The following is a 20,654-nucleotide window of genomic DNA, read 5'->3' as shown; positions in this document are numbered from 1 at the left end:
AAGAACAATGACTTGCTGTTATTTTTAATATTTTCGCACCCGAGGATTCAACTAAATTAAACACACGATACAATTTAGAAGTAAATTAAAAATACAAATATGTCCAAATCTCGATTAAAAACAAAATTTTAATAAAACTAAACAAGCAGATAAATATGAACAAATAATACAAATTGGATTTAAACATAAGAAATATTTTTTTAAATAAATAAATAAATAAAAGGCACATTTTATATATTAACTACAGTGAGTTTGTTCCATGGTTTCTTAAGGGAGAATGTGATAGCAAGAAGTGACTTTAATTTTGAAATAAGCCTTACACGGAAGCTTTACCGTGCTACTCTCAAACGAATTCTCCACTCAGGGGCATTTAATAAGACGTTAATATGGCCAAATAATAGAAAAATGGTTAAAAAAAATCTGAAATTTACTATACGCTTGTTGTCAAAGCTGTAGCGATAAATGATGTCCATTTATATTGAAAATCCGCGAAACAGTTACGAATTATTGTGCAAGAGGCTTTTCCTTTGGTACTGAGCTTTTGTCTTTATTTAGTTTAAACGTTGTAAATGTTTATAATAACTTGTGTTTACTTTTCAAATTATTCCGATCATTAATTTTGATTGTGCTGTTTTGCAGATAGTTATGTCAGATGACACAATGGAGATTGGAAAGCAAACTCGTCTGTCACGTCCACACAGATTAAGTGAATCTTCAAAGGTATGCATGACTGTTATTATTCTTAATTATCAGTAAGAACATTATATATATATATATATATATATATATATATATATATATATATATATATATATATATATATATATATATATATATATATATATACATACTGGGTCAAGATTACAACTCTGGATAGCAAAGTTGTTGGTGGTTCTCTTGAAATTTCATTAATAGTCATGCTATGTGTTTAAATCAAAATGTTATTTGTAGTTTTTTATATATATAAATTCTGTAAACTACATATATGTTTTCCTTAAAATTTCAGATAAAACAAATAGGACTTGGAGTATTGGAAAAGATATATGCGTTTCAGTAATTTCTGCAAATAAATGCAAAATTTCTTGCCTGACATTTTCAAGACACATTATCTGTATTATTAGTAAGATTTTATTGAAACACACACCTATTAATAGCAAATCCAGAGAACCAATAATTACTTAAAAGTGCTATCATAGATAAGTAAAATATGGAAACGCATTGGCAATGTGGTAGCCTAGTGGCTAGCACATTCGCCTCACAGCAAGAAGGTCACTGGTTCGAGCCTCGGCTGGGTCAGTTGGCTCTTCTGTGTGGAGTTTGCATGTTCTCCCTTTTTCCACCGGGTGCTCTGGTTTCCCCCACAAGTCCAAAGATATGTGCTATAGGTGAATTGTGTAAGCTAAATTGTGCGTAGTGTGTATGGATGTTTCAATGTGATGAGTTGCGGCTGGAAGGGCATCGTCTGCATAAAGCATGTGCTGCATAAGTTGGCAGTTCATTCCGCTGTGGCAACCCCAGATTAATAAAGAAGAAAATGAATGAATGGAATCATATTAAAAATATATAATGAATGCTTTAATGGTATATAAGTATTTAAATTGATGGACAATACTATATATAGTTTTTTATATAAATAATAATAATGTTTAAATAGTTATCATAATTCATTAACATTTATTGTTACATACCCAATAATTGCATTATTATCAATAAACATTTTAAAATGCTTTAAGTTAAATTTACAGGTTTTTTGCACAATAATAAATAATATAAATAGTACTGTCACATGATGAAAACTCCTGTTATGCTGGTCTGAAAAATTTATTTGGCATATCAACATCACATGATGACCATAACAAATCTTATGCATCCAGACTGAACAGTGCCTATAAAGAGTAAATGAACTAGTGCTGTTAGAATGATGGGGGGAAAATCATATTATCTTTTAAAGTTTCTTTCAATTGTCCTCATAATCACCAGGTGTATCGATGGGCAGACCAAGCTAACAACCTCCTGCAAGGCTTAAATGAGCAACGACAGCATGGTCAAATGTGTGATGTGGTTCTGGTGGCTGATGACCAGCGGATTCCTGCACATCGGGCTCTACTCGCTGTATCCAGTCCTTACTTCCAGGTAGGCTTAAATTTTGTTTGCTGCAATAAATAGCTGAAGCTTTTATCATGGAATGTGTCATTATTACAATATTTACCTAAGCTGCTAAAAAAGCTACTTTAACAGGTATAATAACTAAAAAATACTTTGTGTATTGCTTTACTGTATATACATATCAGGAGTAAATACATTTAAAAAAACAAATTAAATAGCAAAATGACGATAAAGTACAGTGTAACACTTTGTAATAAAGTCTCATTGGTAAATGATAGTTAATGCATTAAAATCAAAGTTAATATAAAAAGTATGGCGCCACTTTATAACTGCTATGTACTTGCATCAGAAAATAAATACAATGTACTTACTGTGTTCATAAAGTATTGCAGAAGACTTCTAGTGTTCTTATGATGGGACATGGGTACGGTTAGGGACAGGTTTGGTGATATGGGTGGGTTAAAATGTAAGGGGTGATCAGTTATATAAATTGTAAATGTAATTACAGACATTTATTACAGATGTAATGACATGCAGGTATTTAATCAATCATAAGTGCAATGTAAAAACATGTATTTACACAATAATTGTAACATTTTATTATTCCAGTGTAAGAACATATTAATTAAGGCCACTTAATATTAAGTGGGACCAAAAATACAACTAAAATGTATTAGTTATTAACTCTATTTAACAATTATGACATTTAAGATATTAACATCACGATTCATCAAGATTAATGCTTTACATTGACCTTAGTTAAATTAACAGATATTAACTACAGTTGAAATGAAACTTTATGTAATCTAGTACCAAATTCACAATAATATATATAAGTTAAAAGTTATATTCTTTGATTTTTCATTATAGAATTTAATTTAAAACTCTAGCAGCCCAGGTGAAAGAGACATCAAACCTATTGCCTTCTTGAGCTCTGACAGATCTCATGAAAATGCTATAAGCAGGGTCTCAAAGACTGTGGCTGCGTCCGAAATCGCATACTTCCATACTTGTATAGTACGTTAAAATCAGTATGTGAGCCAAGTAGTACAGTATGTCCGAATTCAAAGAATTCGAAAATCAGTATGAGAGAAGTACCCGGATGACCTACTACCTCCGGCGAGATTCTGAAGTGCGTATCCCATGCATGCTGCGCTATCCCATGATGGCCCACGACAGAATTCATAAATGGGAGTGAAGCGACGCAACTCACAAGGGTAGGTCACGTGACCATAACAAAATGGCGAATATAGTACATCCGAATTCCATTCATACTGCTCACATTCAGACTGCATAGAACGTACTTTCTAATGTCTGAGTAGTACGTTTAAATTAAAATGAAGTATCTACTGAGTAAATGGCGCTTTCGGATGCAACCTGTGCGTTTGTCTCTGCATGATACGTTCAAGCTAGTCAGGGCAGGTGAAACCTCAAAAGATTTATTCAAGACCCTGAAACAAGATTTTCAACTAAACTTGTCATGCCCGTTTTCTATACACTGTCCATCCTAAAACACATAATAGACAGGACGACTCTGTCTCAGATCAGACTTGTTTTAGACTTGCAGACTCATTTAGACCTGTAAGACTTTTTGAAGATGCTGTTTGACTGCAGAACAACATGTCTTAATAAAGAATTCTGTTTGTAACGAGTCTCCTGGCTTGAGTTCTTCAGTAGCCAACACTACTGAACCTTACTTGGCAGAGTTATCAAACTAAAAGGTTTTAAATAGTCGCCTGTGATGTACAACCACATCCAATCCATCAATCTGAACATTCTTAATGCACACTATAACAATAATTATTTACAGCATTTTTAAGCGCCCATTATATAAAAATTGTCTTTGTTTATTGTTATGATATATTGAATTATTGAATATCGGCATATGTCTTCTTTCAGGCCATGTTCACCCTGGGCATGCGAGAGGAACACGAGTCTGAAATAGAGCTAGTAGGAGCCTCCTATGTTGGCGTTAAAGCCGTAATAGACTTCCTATACAGCGGCAATTTACCTCTCGACGGAGGAAACATCGATTACGTCCTGGAAACAGCTCACCTTCTGCAAGTGTGGCAAGCTGTGGATTTCTGTTGTCAGTATTTAGAAAAAGAGGTACGTGAAGACAACTACCTGTACCTTCAAGAACTCGCCTTGCTATACAGTCTAGATCGGCTGGATGCCTTCATAGACAGATTTATTTTGAAACATTTCAGCACACTTGCCATCACATCCGAATTCCTCCAGGATGTGCGGATGTTCAAGCTTTGTGCTTACCTTTCCAGCGAACAAGTGCAATGCCTAAACGAGGAAACTCTTTTTGAGGTTGCCTTTAAGTGGTTGAAACAAAAACCTGAACGTCTTGAATTCGCCCTTCAGCTCCTTTCCAACATTCGTTTCGCTCTCATCCCGTTTTATTTACTAAAATATTATGTTTTGCCTAACCTACATTCCCTGCTGCCTCTGGACACAAGCTGCAAGGTGTTAGTTGAGGAAGCAATAGACTACCACAGGAAGCTCAGCGCTCAGCCTGTAATGCAGACACAGCGAACAGGCCTTCGAGGAGGTGTGGAGTGTCTGCTGCTGCTGGGAGGAGAAGTGTCCGAGCGTGGAGAAGGTTTGAGTGCTGAGGTTTGCTGGCTGGATGAAGAAGCAGGGAAGTGGGTTGAAGAGACTAAGATGCCAGCGCCAAGGAGTCAGCATTGTGTGGCGGTTTTGGGTGGATTCATTTTCACAGCCGGTGGGAGCTGCTCACCGGACAACGGGGGAGATTCTGCAAGTGACATGCTGTATCGGTACGATCCCCGGAGATGCCATTGGATCAAGGTGATTTGTTTGTCTGCTGACTGTTTGGATAGTTTGTGACATTTAAGTTTTAGCTGTAATGTTCCAGGGCGGATTTTGGCAGTAGCTGGTCTAGCTTTAAAGGCTACTCCTCACTGTTGCATACAAAAGACGAAGTAAAAGAGCGGGTGATCAAGTCAAAGAGGTGGGGTCGGGGTGGGGTTCAGAACCTGATAGTATTTCTGGGGGCCCAAAAATGTGTGGGTCCTTTGAATAGTCCTAACTTACCCTATTTAGCAGTGCCCCTGCTCCAGGGTATGACTAAATGGTTGCATTTTTTTATTGAGAGCAAATGACTAACAGAATATTTAATATAAATTCATCCATCCATCCATACATACCTTTGTCTATTCATCAACCCATACAACCATGCATATTTTTGTCCGTCCATCCAGCCTTTCATCTATCCATATTTTGTCCATCCATCCATCCATATCTTTGTGCATCCATCCATATCTTTGTCTATCCATCCACCCATTTGTCCATCCATAGTTTGTCCATCCATCCATCAATCCATCCATCCATCCATATTTTTGTCCACCCATCCACCCATTCATCTATCTACATTTTGCACATCCATCCATTCTTCCATCCATCCATCCCTCCATTTCTTGTTAGTTAGTTTTTTGTATTAATACAATTATATACCCATCCACCCCTTCACTTACCCACCCACCCACCTATTCATCCACCCACCCACCTACCTATTTATCCACCCACCCACCTGTTCATCCATTCATATTTTGTCCATACAATCAATTCTTGTGTAAATAAAATTAGATATCCTTATATATATATATATATATATATATATATATATATATATATATATATATATATATATATATATATATATATATATACATACATACATACATACATATATATATATATATATATATATATATATATATATATATATATATATATATATATATATATATATATATATATATTACATTAAAATTATGTTATATATCCAGTTAATTACAATTTTAATTAGAAACAAAATGAAAAACCCATAAAACAGTGAAAAGAAAATACAAAAACAGAACAGATTAATAAAAATAAACTAGAAGCAAAATGTAATTCTAAATATTAATGCATATATTAATGCATATTATAATATATAATATTATTTAAACTAAAATAACTGAGACATAACCTATTTTCAGTTTTCAGAAATAATACCTTTTCAGTGTTAAGTATATATATATATATATATAGATTCATTAAGATTAATTTATATATAATACAGTGCTTAGCATTATTGAGTACACCTCATTTGGAAAATTAATGTTTTTATCCATTTCTCAGTAAATATAGGCAACATATTTTTTCCATATTTAAAAATTGAAAGATAATACAATTAAATTCAAGCCAAATATTGCAAATACAATTTCAACCTACAATATTTCAACACATTTTTAAATTTTAAATTTTTTGCTTCTTATATTTTTTTCCTTTTTAAAATTTGTATTTAATATTTTTCTATACCTTATAAATTTTGGCGTACAAATTTTTTGGTCCGTTATCTTAAGTTATTTTGTTAGATAAGCTCCTGATTTGGTTTCAGTACTGACTAATCTAATATACAGTTGAAGTGAGAATTATTACCCTTGGCAAGGAAAGTTTCACAGTATGTCTGATAATATATATATTTTTTTTCTGGAGAAAGACTTCATCGTTTTATTTCAGCTAGAATAAAAGCAGTTTTTAAATTTTTTTAAACCATTTTAAGGTCAAAATGATTAGCTCCTTTAATCTAGTTAAGTCTTTAAATGTCACTTTAAGCTGTATAGAAGTGTCCTGAAAAACATCTAGTAAAATATTATGTACTGTAGGGATGTAACGGTATTGTAAATACCGTCATACCGCAATATTAATTTTTTCGATATTACCGAAGTCACATGACTCGGTAAAACTATAGGTCTTCTGAGAAAATTTGCTCAGGCGAATGAAGCGAACGGGAGGTAGCTTAAACTACATTTCCCATCAGCCCAGGCGTGGCCATAATCTTTTGCGGTCTGTTGTCGCTACAGATCCAGTAATGCGGAAATGGAGTGTGCTGCTAGTAGCGGAGATGAAAAAAAGATGGAAATGATCGAACCTAAAGCGGGTGTTGTCGCCGCGCGCGTACTGAATAGCGGTGTTGTCGCGCGCGTTCTGATCAGCTGTGTTGTCGCGCGCGTATTGTAAAGCGCCGAGGGGGGGTTGAGCGCGCATACTCGAGCGGTGTTGTCTACTGAAGGGCTGGACGGAGGTTGTGTCGCGTCGCGGGGGCACTTTTGATCGTTTTAAAAGGGCATTTTCTATCCAAGACTAAAAAGGGCATGTGCACTGCACAGGTTGAGCCCTATGTGTGCACATGCCTGCAAGTTGGGGAATACGACTAATAGCAGTCATGGGGACTGCAGAAACACAGCACACTGTTCAGATTGATGCAGACATTGACTTGTACCGCAAAGAGATCTCTATCTCACTCATGGTTTGTCTTCTCAAGTAGAGGAAAGACAATGCACAACGTTACCCACTGCTGTCAACATGGGCCAAGTCATATCTCTGTCCCAGAATCCTCAGTCCCAAATGAGAGGGTTTTTTTCTGTTGCAGGGGACATTGTAAATGCCCAGAGATACCAGCTTTTACCAGATTATATTTATATGATAATTTTCCTTTAAACCCATCTCTATCTAAGTAAGTGAGTGAGTGATTAAATGTTGGATGTGATGAGTTTTCAACAATACTAAATTGAAACTTTATTTTTTTTACATGGTTTAATAATTTTTTGTTATTAAAATTGAAGTTCCTGTTTCAAAGCTTACAGATAGATGGCTAATTTGTATGTCATTGACACTTTTGGCACTTTTTTGAAGTATTTTCATAAGTTTTGTTTTTCCTGTAAATGATTCAATAAATACCGTACCGTGACATTCATACCGAGGTATTACCGTACCGTGAAATTCTGATACCGTTACATCCCTAATGTACTGTCATCATGACAAAGATAAAATAAATCAGTTATTAGAAATTAGTTATTAAAACTATTATATTCAGAAATGGGTTGAAAAAAATCTTCACTCTGTTAAACAGAAATTGAGGAAAAATTAAACAGGGGTGCTAATAATTCAGAAGGGCTAATAACTCTGACTTCAACTGTATACTGTATGCACAAATATAATATTGTATAGCTTCCTATTAAAAATATGAATTTAAAAGATAGATTTGTGACTTGTGAGGTGTGTACTTATATATATGCTAAGTACTGTAGATTATATTTATTTATTTTTTACAAAAGTAAATTGATATACACCCTATAAATTTCATAGGGTGTCCTAACTTTCACATGACTATTAACTCTATTTTTTGACAGAATTGAGCGAGTTTGAATGTTGATCTTTCCATTTGCAGGGTGCTCCTATGAACCAACGGCGTGTGGATTTCTATCTAGGAACCATGGGAGAGTGTCTTATTGCTGTCGGGGGACGCAATGATAGCGGACCTTTGTCTTCTGTCGAAGTGTATCATCCTGCTGATGACCACTGGACCTACGTTGCAGAATTACCCAAGTTTGTTGTGTGTTTTAGATATTACTTCCTAGCATTGCTAGGCAGTTTGTATGGAAATGTATTTTAATATGTACCATTTAAAAGTACAGTAAGATCTTTGATAATCAAAATAAATAGTTTTTATTCAGATTGATCATTAAATTAGACATCTGCATGTAAAAGATCTAAATAAATGCTGTTCTTTTGAACTTTTATAACTTTGTGTTTATTATTCTAATAGAAAGTATTACTGTTTTCTTTCATAGATTCACATATGGTCATGCAGGCACCATCCACAAGGGCATCGTCTACATTTCAGGGGGTCATGATTACCAGATCGGTCCATACAGACATGACATGCTAAGTTATGACCCTAAAACTGCAGATGCATGGAATGAGTGCCAGGCCATGATCTTGGCACGAGGCTGGCACTCAATGGCATCTCTAGAGGACAGAATTTATGCCATTGGGGGTAGTGATGACCATGAGGACAGCATGGAGCGTTTTGATGTGTTAGAGGTGGAAGCGTTTGACCCGCAGACCAATCAGTGGACTATGATTGCTCCTCTCAGGTATGCTAGCAGTGAGGCCGGTTTAGCAGTGCTGAATAGAAAGATCTATGTTTTGGGAGGTTATAGCTGGGAGACCATGGACTTTTCACAGGGCACTCAAGTGTTTGATCCAGACAAGGAACAGTGGACTTTGGGTCCAAATCTGCCAAAGCATATTGCTGGACCTTCGTGTGTGTGTCTTATCAAACCTGAGCTAATCGATAGTATAGACACTGAGTGAGTTAAACATAGCTCCAATCAGGAGCACCATAAGTGATTGACTGGGTGTCTTCTTCTAAAGAACTAAACTATTAAAACTTGGGTTGTCAAGACAAAATCGATTGGATGCTTCTCAGAGCCTTTAAAAAAAGGTCAGAAGACAATACTGTGCTGTCAGGCCTCGAATAGAAGCATAAACTAACTTTGTAGGTTTTCTTACAGTTTTTTTTTATTTTTTTAAAGATGTCTTTGATGTTTGATTTGCATTTAAAACATTGTTTATTCAAAAAAGAAATCTGGTTAAAGGATATCAGCAGTTTGGAGAGTCAAGAAGCATATATAGGCAAAACAAAATTAATATGTGTGGGTTCTGATGATACATTGAGGTAATATAAAGTGAAATGGTCAAGAAACTGAACAATATTTACAACATTACCTGTACACTGCAGCCTTAACAAACAGCCCTGAGCATGTTCACAGTTCATAAAACGCCAATCACCAGAGTTTCAGGTAATAATCTTCTTTAAAGAGTAAAGAAAACCTTTAGGCGAAGTCTACCTCAGAGATTTTTTGTTAAAATACAACTTAAGTGTGCATGGAAAGCTGTGAGCAGAAGGTTGGGGAGTGGGTGTGGTGGAGCAAAGCAGGGGAGAAAGAGGAGAGGGTAACCGTCATCTGCCAGTGGCCCATATTGACTCTGACTCGTGAGGAAATGCTAAATTTTTATATTTAAAGAATACTTATTTTAACATTTAGACAGACATTAAGCAGATTTGAAGGGACAGAAGTGTCCTTGGCCACTTGAGTGTTTGAAAGTTGGGTCTCAGTGTTTGAATGCCGTGTCAATTTACTGACTGATCTGCTGATAGACGTGGCTTTCAAATACTCTACTGTCTGCCTGCATCTCTTGTAAACCTGTGATCAATAGAGCCCATCACTTTAGAGTCATATCAATCAATCAGCAGTGTTCAACAATCCACTCAGCAGCGCTCAAAATGCAAGTGGGAAATGCTGTAATCAGTACATATTTTTAAATTTAGTACATGCTCAAAGAGTTTGCCACAACTGACAACATGAATGCCTAATTACTGTCTGTTTGGTCTTGGAACTTGACCTAACAATTCTTCTCACAGGATAACAAAACTTAGTCTAATGTCATCATACAGTGTACTTGAGTATGTCCTATGCTAAATCACCAGAAATGACACAGGCACAATATAAATTTCAAACACAGAAGATGAAAATATGAGGGAAAGCTGAAATGTAGCTAGTTATTCCCTACAATTAAAGCTAACAGATGCTAATGTTGTCTTAAATGTTCAAGACACACAAATCTGTGCATTTAGTCCAGAGGTTCACGAACCTTTAATGTTCTAATGGAAAATAAGTTCATCTTTAATGACCAGAGAATGAGCAAATAATAGCACATTTAAATCAGCTAACAATCCCTTTAACAACAATACCAGTCAGATTTTTAATTATTAATTTGTTTTATTTTTGCTTTTAACAGGCAAGGACAATGATGATGTACAATATAATGTTACAAAAGATTTCTTATCAAAGTTTAGCTGTCCTATTTGTCCTGAAAAAAAGTATCACAGTGTTCGCAACAATAGTAAGCAGTGCAACTGTTTCAGCATTCATCATTGTTTCTTAAGAGCCAAATCAGCATATTAAAAAGGTTTCTATAAAACTCACCACATTAATAAATTACATTTTAAAATACATTTAAAGTATTATTTTTACATTTCTGTTATTTCTAACAGTATTTCACTGATCATTAACATTTGAATGTTATTGTATACCTTAATGCTTATCTTGTGAATCTAATATGCTGCATTTTATAGCAATGCATTAAAATCTCTTCCAGAAGTGCTTGACCGTTGATTTTCCTATGTGGGTTCTTTGTCATCCAAGACTAACAGCATTTTACTTGAAGGGGTAGAAGTAATGTGCTTCCAACCTAAAGAGCAATAACACCATACTGTTAATTACTATCTTGGAAACACTGTTATTCCTGTTTGCAATCAGATCACTGTTTATGTACCCACATTAACTAGTGCAACATTTTGTATTGTTTCATACAGAGCAGTTTATTTATTTTGACCTTTATTTCCAAATGAAAAGGTTGGAAGCAATATTGACTGAATTTTAACATCCCTTGTTTGATTTGGGATGTTACATTTTAAGCATAACTTAAATGCAAAATAAGAAAAAAAAATCATCTTGAAAGGTTTATCGTTGCATATTATATGCTGTTTACATATGCATGACAATGTACTTGGACTGTTTTGTGTAAATGCCTCCTTGACCTTTACTATTAAAATAACTGAATTCAATATACTCTTACTCTGTTATGATGCAGGCCCTCCAGCCTCTATTCAAAGACTTAAGAGCATTCATATCCTCTTCATCCAGAGTGAAATCAAAGATCTGCGTCCACCCATAAAGTACACAAACACAACTGTTTATTAAGCTTATTGTAGCTTAATTTTATTTAGTATCATATGGTATATCAGGATGAAACCATGAGTTACCAGCTGACAGCTTTAGGTAAAATAAATTAAATGTACAGTACATAATATTTGGAGGTTTACCTTTGTGTTCTCCAAAATATGGTGGGGTTTTACGCTCTTTGGGATCACTGCAATGTCCTGTTGAATGTGATACCGCAAGAGAACCTGCAGGAGGATTAATTCAAAGATTAAACCCTTAAAATAAAACACATAATCTATGATAGCACTCTCTCAAAAAAAGCATTTATTTTTCTTCAACACAATTAAGAACCATTTTAGAAATCCTTAAATACCATTTCAGTACACAGTTCCTTACTAAACGTAATAGTGTAGTCTAACAATTTAATAATCCAAAGAAACATTTACTACTTTAAATAATGTGTTATCTAATACAAAGATTAAACTGATTTTAAATTAGAGTAGAAAAAAGTAGACAAAATATAAAAGGTTTCATTGGCATTGAGTAAATTATAACCTGGGCAGGAGTCCGCCTGTGCTTTCTGGCTACATCAACAACAACAGGATCCTCCAGCAGTCCCATTGGATCCTTGTCTCCTGTTTGGCTGCAGAGGTAAGATAATAAAAGTAGGTTATTGTAGTACAACCAGGCTAACCACAAATTCACCATAGTTTAGCTACACTGACAATAGTTTAACAATGGTATTAGTAGTAAAACTGTGCTTATACATATGATAATCACACCAGTGTGCCTAAAACAAGGTACACTGCAATAAAACACATTTCATAAATAGCTTTGGTCAACTCCAAGAGATGATAAAAAGACATATTGCTTTGAACTCAACAATTCTAAAGGTCTCCCAGGTGAACCAAACGGGCTATGGGCTGTTAAAGCAATGTTCTTGGATTTACAGTAGTCTATCAGATCAGACTGAACCAGGTACGGATGTAGCTCCACCTGTAGACACAACAAAATTGACAATATTATTAAGTTACCAAATATTTCTCATGTTTGAATATCTATATGTCGACTCATGGTTCGTATTATTGTTCTTTTTTCTTCCAAACCGCATTGGTTGTCGTAATAGCCCTGCTAAAAAAAACAGCTTAAACCAGCCTAGGCTGGTTGGCTGGTTTTAGCTGGTCGAATTGCTGGAAATGGCTGAAAACCAGCCTAGAAATAGCCAAAATCCCTCTAAAACCAGCCAACCAGCCTAGGCTGGTTTAAGCTGGATTTTTCAGCAGGGAAACCATTGTAAAACCATTGTAAAACGATGGTAAAACCATTGTAAAACCATTGTAAAACGATGGTAAAACGTTCGTAAAACGATTGTATAACGATTGTAAAACGATGGTAAAACCATTGTAAAACGATTTTAAAACCATTGCAAAACGATTGTAAAACGATGGTAAAACCATTGTAAAACGATTGTAAAACCATTGTATCTCTGCTGAAAAAAACAGCTTAAACCAGCCTAGTCTGGTTGACTGGTTTTAGCTGGTCGACCAGGCTGGTTTTAGAGGGGTTTTGGCCATTTCCAGGCTGGTTTCCAGCCAGTTCTTAGCTGATCAGGCTGGGAGATGACCAGCTAAAACCAGCTTGACCAGCCTAGCCAGGCTGGGAGCCCAGCCAAAACCATGTCCAACTTAAACCAGGCTGGTCAAGCTGGTTTTAGCTGGATTTAGCTGGTCATTTTCCAGCCTGACCAGCTAAAACCAAGCTGGAAATGGCTGGAAACCAGCCTGGAAATAGCCAAAACCCCTCTAAAACCAGCCAACCAATCTAGGCTGGTTTAGGCTGGATTTTTCAGCAGGGAGACCATTGTAAAACGATGGTAATACCATTGTAAAACGATTGTAAAACCATTGTAAACCGATTGTAAAACGATGGTAAAACGATTGTAAAACGATGGTAAAACCATTGTAAAACGATGGTAAAACTATTGTAAAACCATGGTAAAACCATTGTAAAACTATGGTAGAACCATTGTAAAACGATTGTAAAACCATTGTAAAACGATTGTAAAACAGTAGTAAAATGATTGTAAAACAGTTGTAAAACCATTGTAAAACAATTGTAAAACGATGGTAAAACCATTGTAAAACGATGGTAAAACCATTGTAAAACGGTTGTAAAACGATTGTAAAACCATTGTAAAACGATTGTAAAATGATTGTAAAACCATTATAGAACAATGGTAAAACGATGGTAAAACAATCGTAAAACGATTGTAAAACGGTTGTAAAACGATGGTAAAACCATTGTAAAACGATTGTAAAACCATTGTAAAACGATTGTAAAACGATTGTAAAACGATTGTAAAACTATTGTAAAACCATTGTAAAACGATTGTAAAACGATGGTAAAACCATTGTAAAACGATTGTAAAACTATTGTAAAACGATGGTAAAACGTTCGTAAAACGATTGTAAAACGATCGTAAAACCAATGTAAAACCATTGTAAAACGATGGTAAAACCATTGTAAAACAATTGTAAAACGATAGTAAAACGATTGTATAACGTTGGCGCACCTGATTAACCGCCGGCGGGATTTTGGCGACAGATAACAGTCTGTCTATTTGCTCCATTGTAAAGTTCGACACGCCGATACTTTTCACCTTTCCTGTGGCTTTCAACGCTTCCATTCCCTGAAACAGATGACAGAACACTCTAAACACCTTAAGGACATTATTAGCAAGGTATTTACAATATGGTTAGTTTTTAATTTTAGCGCTAGCGTTAGCATTACCCTCCACACATCCACATAGTCTATGTCAGTTGTGAGAATCTTTCCATCCCTCTCTGGAAAAAGCTCATCACCCACTTTCTGTGTATTAATGAAAAGTGACAAACAATTAGAAAAGCTTAACTCAATACAATATGACTACAGTATGTTAGGTTAGGATAATTAGTGAAATAACTTTTGATACCACTGCTGAAAAATCTAGCTTAAACCAGCCTAGGCTGGATGGCTGGTTTTAACTGGTCATCTCCCAGCCTGACCAGCTAAGAACAGGCTGGAAATTGCTGGAAACCAACCTGGAAATGGCCAAAACCCAAAACTCTCTTAAAACCTTTAGAGAGGTTTTGGCCATTTCCAGGCTGGTTTCCAGCCATTTCCAGCCTGGTCTTAGCTGGTCAGGCTCAAAAATGACCAGCTAAATCCAGCTAAAACCAGCTTGACCAGCCTGGTTTAAGGCGGGCATAGCTGGTTTTGGCTGGACTCCCAGCCAGGCTAGGCTGTTCAAGCTGGTTTTAGCTGGTCATCTCCCAGCCTGACCAGCTAAGACCAGGCTGGAAATGGCCAAAACCCCTCTAAAATCAGGCTGGTCGACCAGCTAATTTAAAACCAGCTGGTCGACCAGCCTAGGCTGGTTTAAGCTGGATTTTTCAGTAGGGTATGCTAGCAGCTAGAAAGACTGCAGATCATTGTATATGCTGTCATTGATAAATGTTCTGTTGGAAATGAATCTGGGCACTTAAAATGGACGAATGACGTTTTATTATTATTTCATAATTTGTTTGTTTGTTTGTTTGCTTGCTTTACTTATAGAGCACATTTAAAAACAACAGATTCTGACCAAAGTGCTTTACAAAAAGACTAGCATACAAAATCTATTCTTAGATTCTATGTAGGCCTTTATATGGACGTATTAGTTCATTTTAGAAAATTAATTTCTTATTGTGTGTTCTTATATTTATTTATCATTTACAGCAGTTGGTCAGAATAACAAATGTTTTAATTTGTTTTGTTTGAAAATAAGGATTATTTGACCAATTATTTATTTGTTGACTCTTCAGATATAAAATGTTGTTAATAGATATGTCTGAAACATGGTCATTTCTGTTTTTTTGTTTTTGTTTTTTTTAATGTAATCATATTCAAGTTCTCAAGTGGTTTCCTATTGTTTTTTCCTATAGCTGAATAGCTATTTATGTACACACAATAACATATTTTCTTTTCTTAATAAACAGATATAGATAAAAATAAGTATATGCTCTAATTATAATGCAAATTTTTTAAGGATATTTTAGTATTTATTTATTTATTTAATTTCTAATATAATATTCAGTAACTGATTTTTACATTATGATAATTTATTATTTAAATTATTCAGTGCTATAGTTACCTTTAGTCCGACAGGAAAGTGCACCAGGTACTGGTCCAGATAGTCCAGCTGAAGGTCACTTAAAGATTTATTAAAGCAAACAGGAATATCTTCAGGAGCATGATGAGTGCCCCAAAGCTGGAAAAGAAAAGGAGCATTACATCTTATTCATGTGTTTACTACTTATTATAAAGTGTGTTTACATAGATATCATGATGATTTAAACTCACTTTACTGACTATGAACATGTCCTTGCGTCTGATAATACCCTGCTGTATCTTGTTCTGGATGGCCATTCCCACATCCACCTCATTCCTGTAGCAGAATGCTGTGTCTATGTGACGATATCCAGCTGCAATCGCTGCCTCGCAGGCCCTTTGACACATGTCTGGACCAGTGGACTGATCACAATGCAGTAAAACATTAATGTAAGTTCAAGTTGCATGAGAAAATTACATTTTTAAACTTTACTGTCCCTGTCATTATCATTGTCATAATTACACACTTATATGTAGGGCTCAGCATAAATGTGTACACCCCATTTTGAAATTTTAATAATATTCTCAGTGAATATAGTTTATATATTTTGGTACATTTGAACAAAACAGATTGATAAATAATGTTCATTCATTCATTTTCTTTTTGGCTCAGTCCCTTTATTAATCCAGGGTCGCCACAGTGGAATCAACTGCCATAAATAATTTAGTTATTAAAATAATATTTTTGTCACCAAACATCTTTAGAAATAAAAATATAATACATTTTAACTACATATATAAAAACATATTTAAAATATATATATTTTTAAATGATATATTTTTGGTTTCTCTTGATTTTTAAAAATTAGTTTTTTAGATTTTTATTTAATATTTTCCCTAACAGAAATTTGGGCGACTCATTTTTACATTTATTTTAATTCATAAATATAAATGTAATTAGTTTTTAATAGGGATATTATTATCAAGATTTTTGCAACTGATACTGAGAGAAAGAGCCTTACCTAAGAGAATAAATTACGGATGTTGCAAATATGTAAGTTAAAAGCAGCTTAACATTAAAAAATAGATAAAACAGAAATGAAAAATTCTAAGTAATATTACTAACAATGTAATTTGGAAAAATTGCTCATGCATTGAAGCGCTGCTGATGTATATCCTGGATGCGCTCGTGCATCTTCCTCTGGTTGTAAAGTCGTAAACAAACACTTGCGATTGGTTCGTTAGATTGGCTAGATCAGCGAGTACCGACCGAGTTGTGAAATTAGATTTTTGGCCCATATTAATCTCCGGCTGATTGATCATCCCTAGTAAATTTATTTACTTTTAAATTTACATAGAAATACAAATTTTTACAGTGCATCTGCAAATTATTTCATAGCGCTTCACTTTTTCCACATTTTTTATGTTACAGCCTTATTCCAAAATGTAATAAATTTATTTATTTCCTCAAAATCCTACACACAACACCCCATAATGACAATGTGAAAAAAAGATTTTTTGAAATTGTAAACTTATTAAAAATAAGTTGAAAAATCACATGTACACAAGTATTCACAGCCTTTGCCGTGAAGCTCTAAATTGAGCTCAAGCACATTGTGGTTCCATTAATCATTCTTGAGATGCGTCATTGGAGTTCACCTGTGGTAAGTTCAGTTGATTGGACATGATTTGAAAACGCATACACCTATCTATAAAAGGGCCCAGGGTTGACAGTACATGTCAAAGCACAAACTAAGAATGAAAACAAAGGATTTGTTTGTAGACCTTTGAGACAGGATTGTGTTGAGGCATAAGATTGGGAAAGATTACAGAAAAAATTCTGCTGCTCTGAAAGTTCCAATGAGCACAGTGGCCTCCATCATCCATGAGGGGCAGATGTTTGGAACCACCAGGACTCTTCCTGGAGCTGGCGGTTGTCTAAGCTGAATGATCGGGTGAGAAGGTTCTTAGTCAGGGAGGTGATCAATAACCCGATGGTCACTCTGTCTGATCTCCAGCTACTTCTGTTGAGAGAAGAGAACCTAAGGTTTTCACTCATCATAGCACACGTGCTGCTGATGATGTGACAATAAAAGTGATTTGATTTGACCTTACAGAAGGACAACCATCTGTGCAGCAATACACCAATCAGGCCTGTATGGTAGAATGGCTAGACAGAAGCCACGCCCTGCCTGGAATTTGCCAAAAGGCATCTGAAGGACTCTCAGACCATAAGAAGCTAAATTCTCTGGTCTACTGAGACTAAAATTGAACTCTTTTCAGTGAATGTCAGGTGTTTTGTATAGAGAAAACCAGGCACCGCTAATCACCAGGCTAATACCATCCCGACAGTGAAGCATGTTGATGGCAGCATCATGCTGTAAGGATGTTTTTCAGCAGCAGGAACTGGAAGATTAGTCAGGATAGTGGGAAAGATGCAATGTACATGTACAGCAATGTACAGAGACCTCCCGAATGAAAACCTGCTTCAGAGCGCTCTTGATCTCAGACTGGGGCGACAGTTCATCTTCCAGCAGGACCCAAAGCACACCGCCAACATAGCAATGGAGAGGCTTCACAACAACTCGATGAATGTCTGTGAGTGGCCCAGCCTGAAAATGGCTGTACACAGTCCCTTCCCATCCAACCTGATAGAGCTTGAGAGGTACTGCAAAGAGGAATGGGCAAAAAAGACAGGTGTGCCAAGCTTGTGACATCAAATTCAAAAAGACTTGAGGCTGTAATTGGTCCCAAAGGTGCATCAACAAAGTATTGAGCAAAAGCTGTGAATACTTCAGCACATGTGATTTTTCCGTTTTTTTATTTTTAATAAATTTGCAACAATTTCAAAAACTCTTTTTTCACATTGTCATTATGGGGTATTGTGTGTATAATTTTGAGGAAATAAATGAATTTACATGCACAAAATAAAATACAGTTAAAATTTATTTTATAAATAATGTTAACATATTATTCATAAATATATTCAAATTTATTGTGTTTATTTTAATAATTGTATTTATTTTTTTATTATTTTCTCACATAAAATTAATATCAAACATTATATTTATGCAATAATTTTAGATCTAGATAGATAATAATATTTTCATAGAATTTCCAATAATTTAATTAAACTGATTAACTAAACAGTGTAAAATTTGACTGTTTGTTGACATCTTAAAAATGTGCCAACAAATCCCAGTTATGTTCAGGTAAATCTGATAATCCTATAAATGTTTAAAAGTCTCCTGATCATTCCGGATTTAACCTATAAGTGAATAAATGCATGTAAATGAAGCTATAGCATAAGGCCGTTTGTAGAATCATAATGCTACCTCTGGCTTCCATGTCCCAAGTCCCAGCAGTGGCATGAACGTGCCATCATTCAGTTCAATCTTCCTAGGCTTTTGAACTCCCTCCTCCATGAAAGACCGAGATGAGCAATGTGAAATGAGCTAAGTGGACTGACTCGTCTTTTCTGTCTTTTTTTTAATATTCCTACCTGAAATCTTCCTCTCTAAAGACTAAGCAGAGCTGCCTTCTTTATCTGTGCAGTTAATCATTCATCTTAACAAGGAGTGTGTTTGTGTGTGAGTGCAGATCATTTGCCACTATTGTTCACATGTTTCCTCAAACCATACAGGCTGCTGGCACTGTTGTGAAGGTGACCTTTAGAGCTCATGTGACCCTCTGTTACTTCCTCCATGTGTTTGTGGGTGTAAATCAGGAAGTATGGTGGTGAAATGATTAAAAAACTGCTTATTCACTTTTGCTAGTATACTTGGTGACCTAAAGTGTGGAATAATTAAGACTTATTATAATTTTTTTGTGTGCATTTATTTGATAAAAGTCTGTAAAATATTAATTCTGTAAAAAAGTCTATAAATATTAAAAAGCAACTAATAATAATACTGTATGCAATTGTTTGAAGGTTGTATACATTATATATGCTATTGAAAATTAATTCTGAGCATCATTACTCCAGTCTTCAGTTCCAAATGATCTTTCAGAAATCATTCCAATTTGTTTATTTGTTGCTGGAAATTATTATTAATTATTATTTTGATTTTGTGAGATGTTTTGTTCACCAAGGCTGCATTTATTTTATTTGATAATACAGAAAATCTGAAAAATCATTAATATTGTAATGTAATACTGACTAGTTTCTTTTGGGAAGTACTTTCAGTTCATTCTTGTGGCAAAATTAAATTATCAGCATCAATATTCCAGTCATTAGTGTCACATTATCCTTTAAAAAAATAATTTTGATATGTTGATTTGATACCCAAATATTTCGTATTACTACACTTTATTATGTTGTGAAAAACAATTGGAAAGCTGGGTAAAGTCATGTCTTTAAATGAATGGATAATTGAATAAATATATAATTAAATAAAACCTTTAATTAGCATGGATGCATTAAATTGATAAAAAATGTAATTGAAGACGTTTTCATAATAATGCTGTTTTCACTGTATGTTATCAAATAAATGCAAACAAAACAATGTTCCTCGTTATAACCACTTGAGCTACTTTTTATTCTGCAATTTATGCTTTAAACACTAGATTTCAGCATATATACACAACAATTTTACATTTTTATATAGAAATAAAATGTGTGCATATTACATACATAGACATATCATAGTCTGAGACATAAAGAGATAAACTCACATTTCACATAACACATTTTCTAAAAATGTGATGACTAAAAAAATAAAAAAATTAGTTATAAAATAAAATTGTATAATAAACTTTTACTTTTGTATTGATCTAATAGTTTTCTTACTTTTAGTTATGACAGTTTTACACTATCAAACATAATTTTTT

At 34.7% G+C, this 20,654-nt stretch overlaps 2 protein-coding genes across 11 annotated transcripts in view; one reads left to right on the top strand and one right to left on the bottom strand.

The window, feature by feature from the left end:
• Positions 1-11,145, top strand: part of klhl36 (kelch-like family member 36) — a 42,672-nt gene extending 31,527 nt beyond the window's left edge. For 2 of the 9 annotated variants that reach the window (XM_073929111.1, XM_073929110.1), the window contains 5 exons: positions 640-720; positions 1,981-2,133; positions 4,006-4,926; positions 8,354-8,511; positions 8,757-11,145. In XM_073929111.1, the coding sequence (XP_073785212.1) occupies positions 640-720; positions 1,981-2,133; positions 4,006-4,926; positions 8,354-8,511; positions 8,757-9,282 (1,839 nt within the window). In that variant the 3' untranslated portion in view covers positions 9,283-11,145. 9 annotated transcript variants of the gene reach the window in all.
• zgc:56622 lies at positions 10,732-19,419 on the bottom strand. Of its 2 annotated transcripts, NM_199737.2 has the most exon segments (10): positions 10,732-11,223; positions 11,611-11,693; positions 11,858-11,941; positions 12,252-12,339; positions 12,580-12,692; positions 14,269-14,385; positions 14,487-14,564; positions 15,868-15,984; positions 16,077-16,247; positions 19,160-19,419. In NM_199737.2, coding segments are annotated over 10 exon segments (975 nt in total). In that variant the 5' UTR covers positions 19,250-19,419; the 3' UTR covers positions 10,732-11,189.
• Positions 19,420-20,654: the final 1,235 nt, after the last annotated feature.

This window comes from Danio rerio, chromosome 18, assembly GCF_049306965.1.
Source record: "Danio rerio strain Tuebingen ecotype United States chromosome 18, GRCz12tu, whole genome shotgun sequence".
Classification (NCBI taxonomy): domain Eukaryota; kingdom Metazoa; phylum Chordata; class Actinopteri; order Cypriniformes; family Danionidae; genus Danio; species Danio rerio.
Note: the sequence above shows the minus strand (reverse complement) of the source record. Positions and strands in the feature narration are given on the sequence as shown.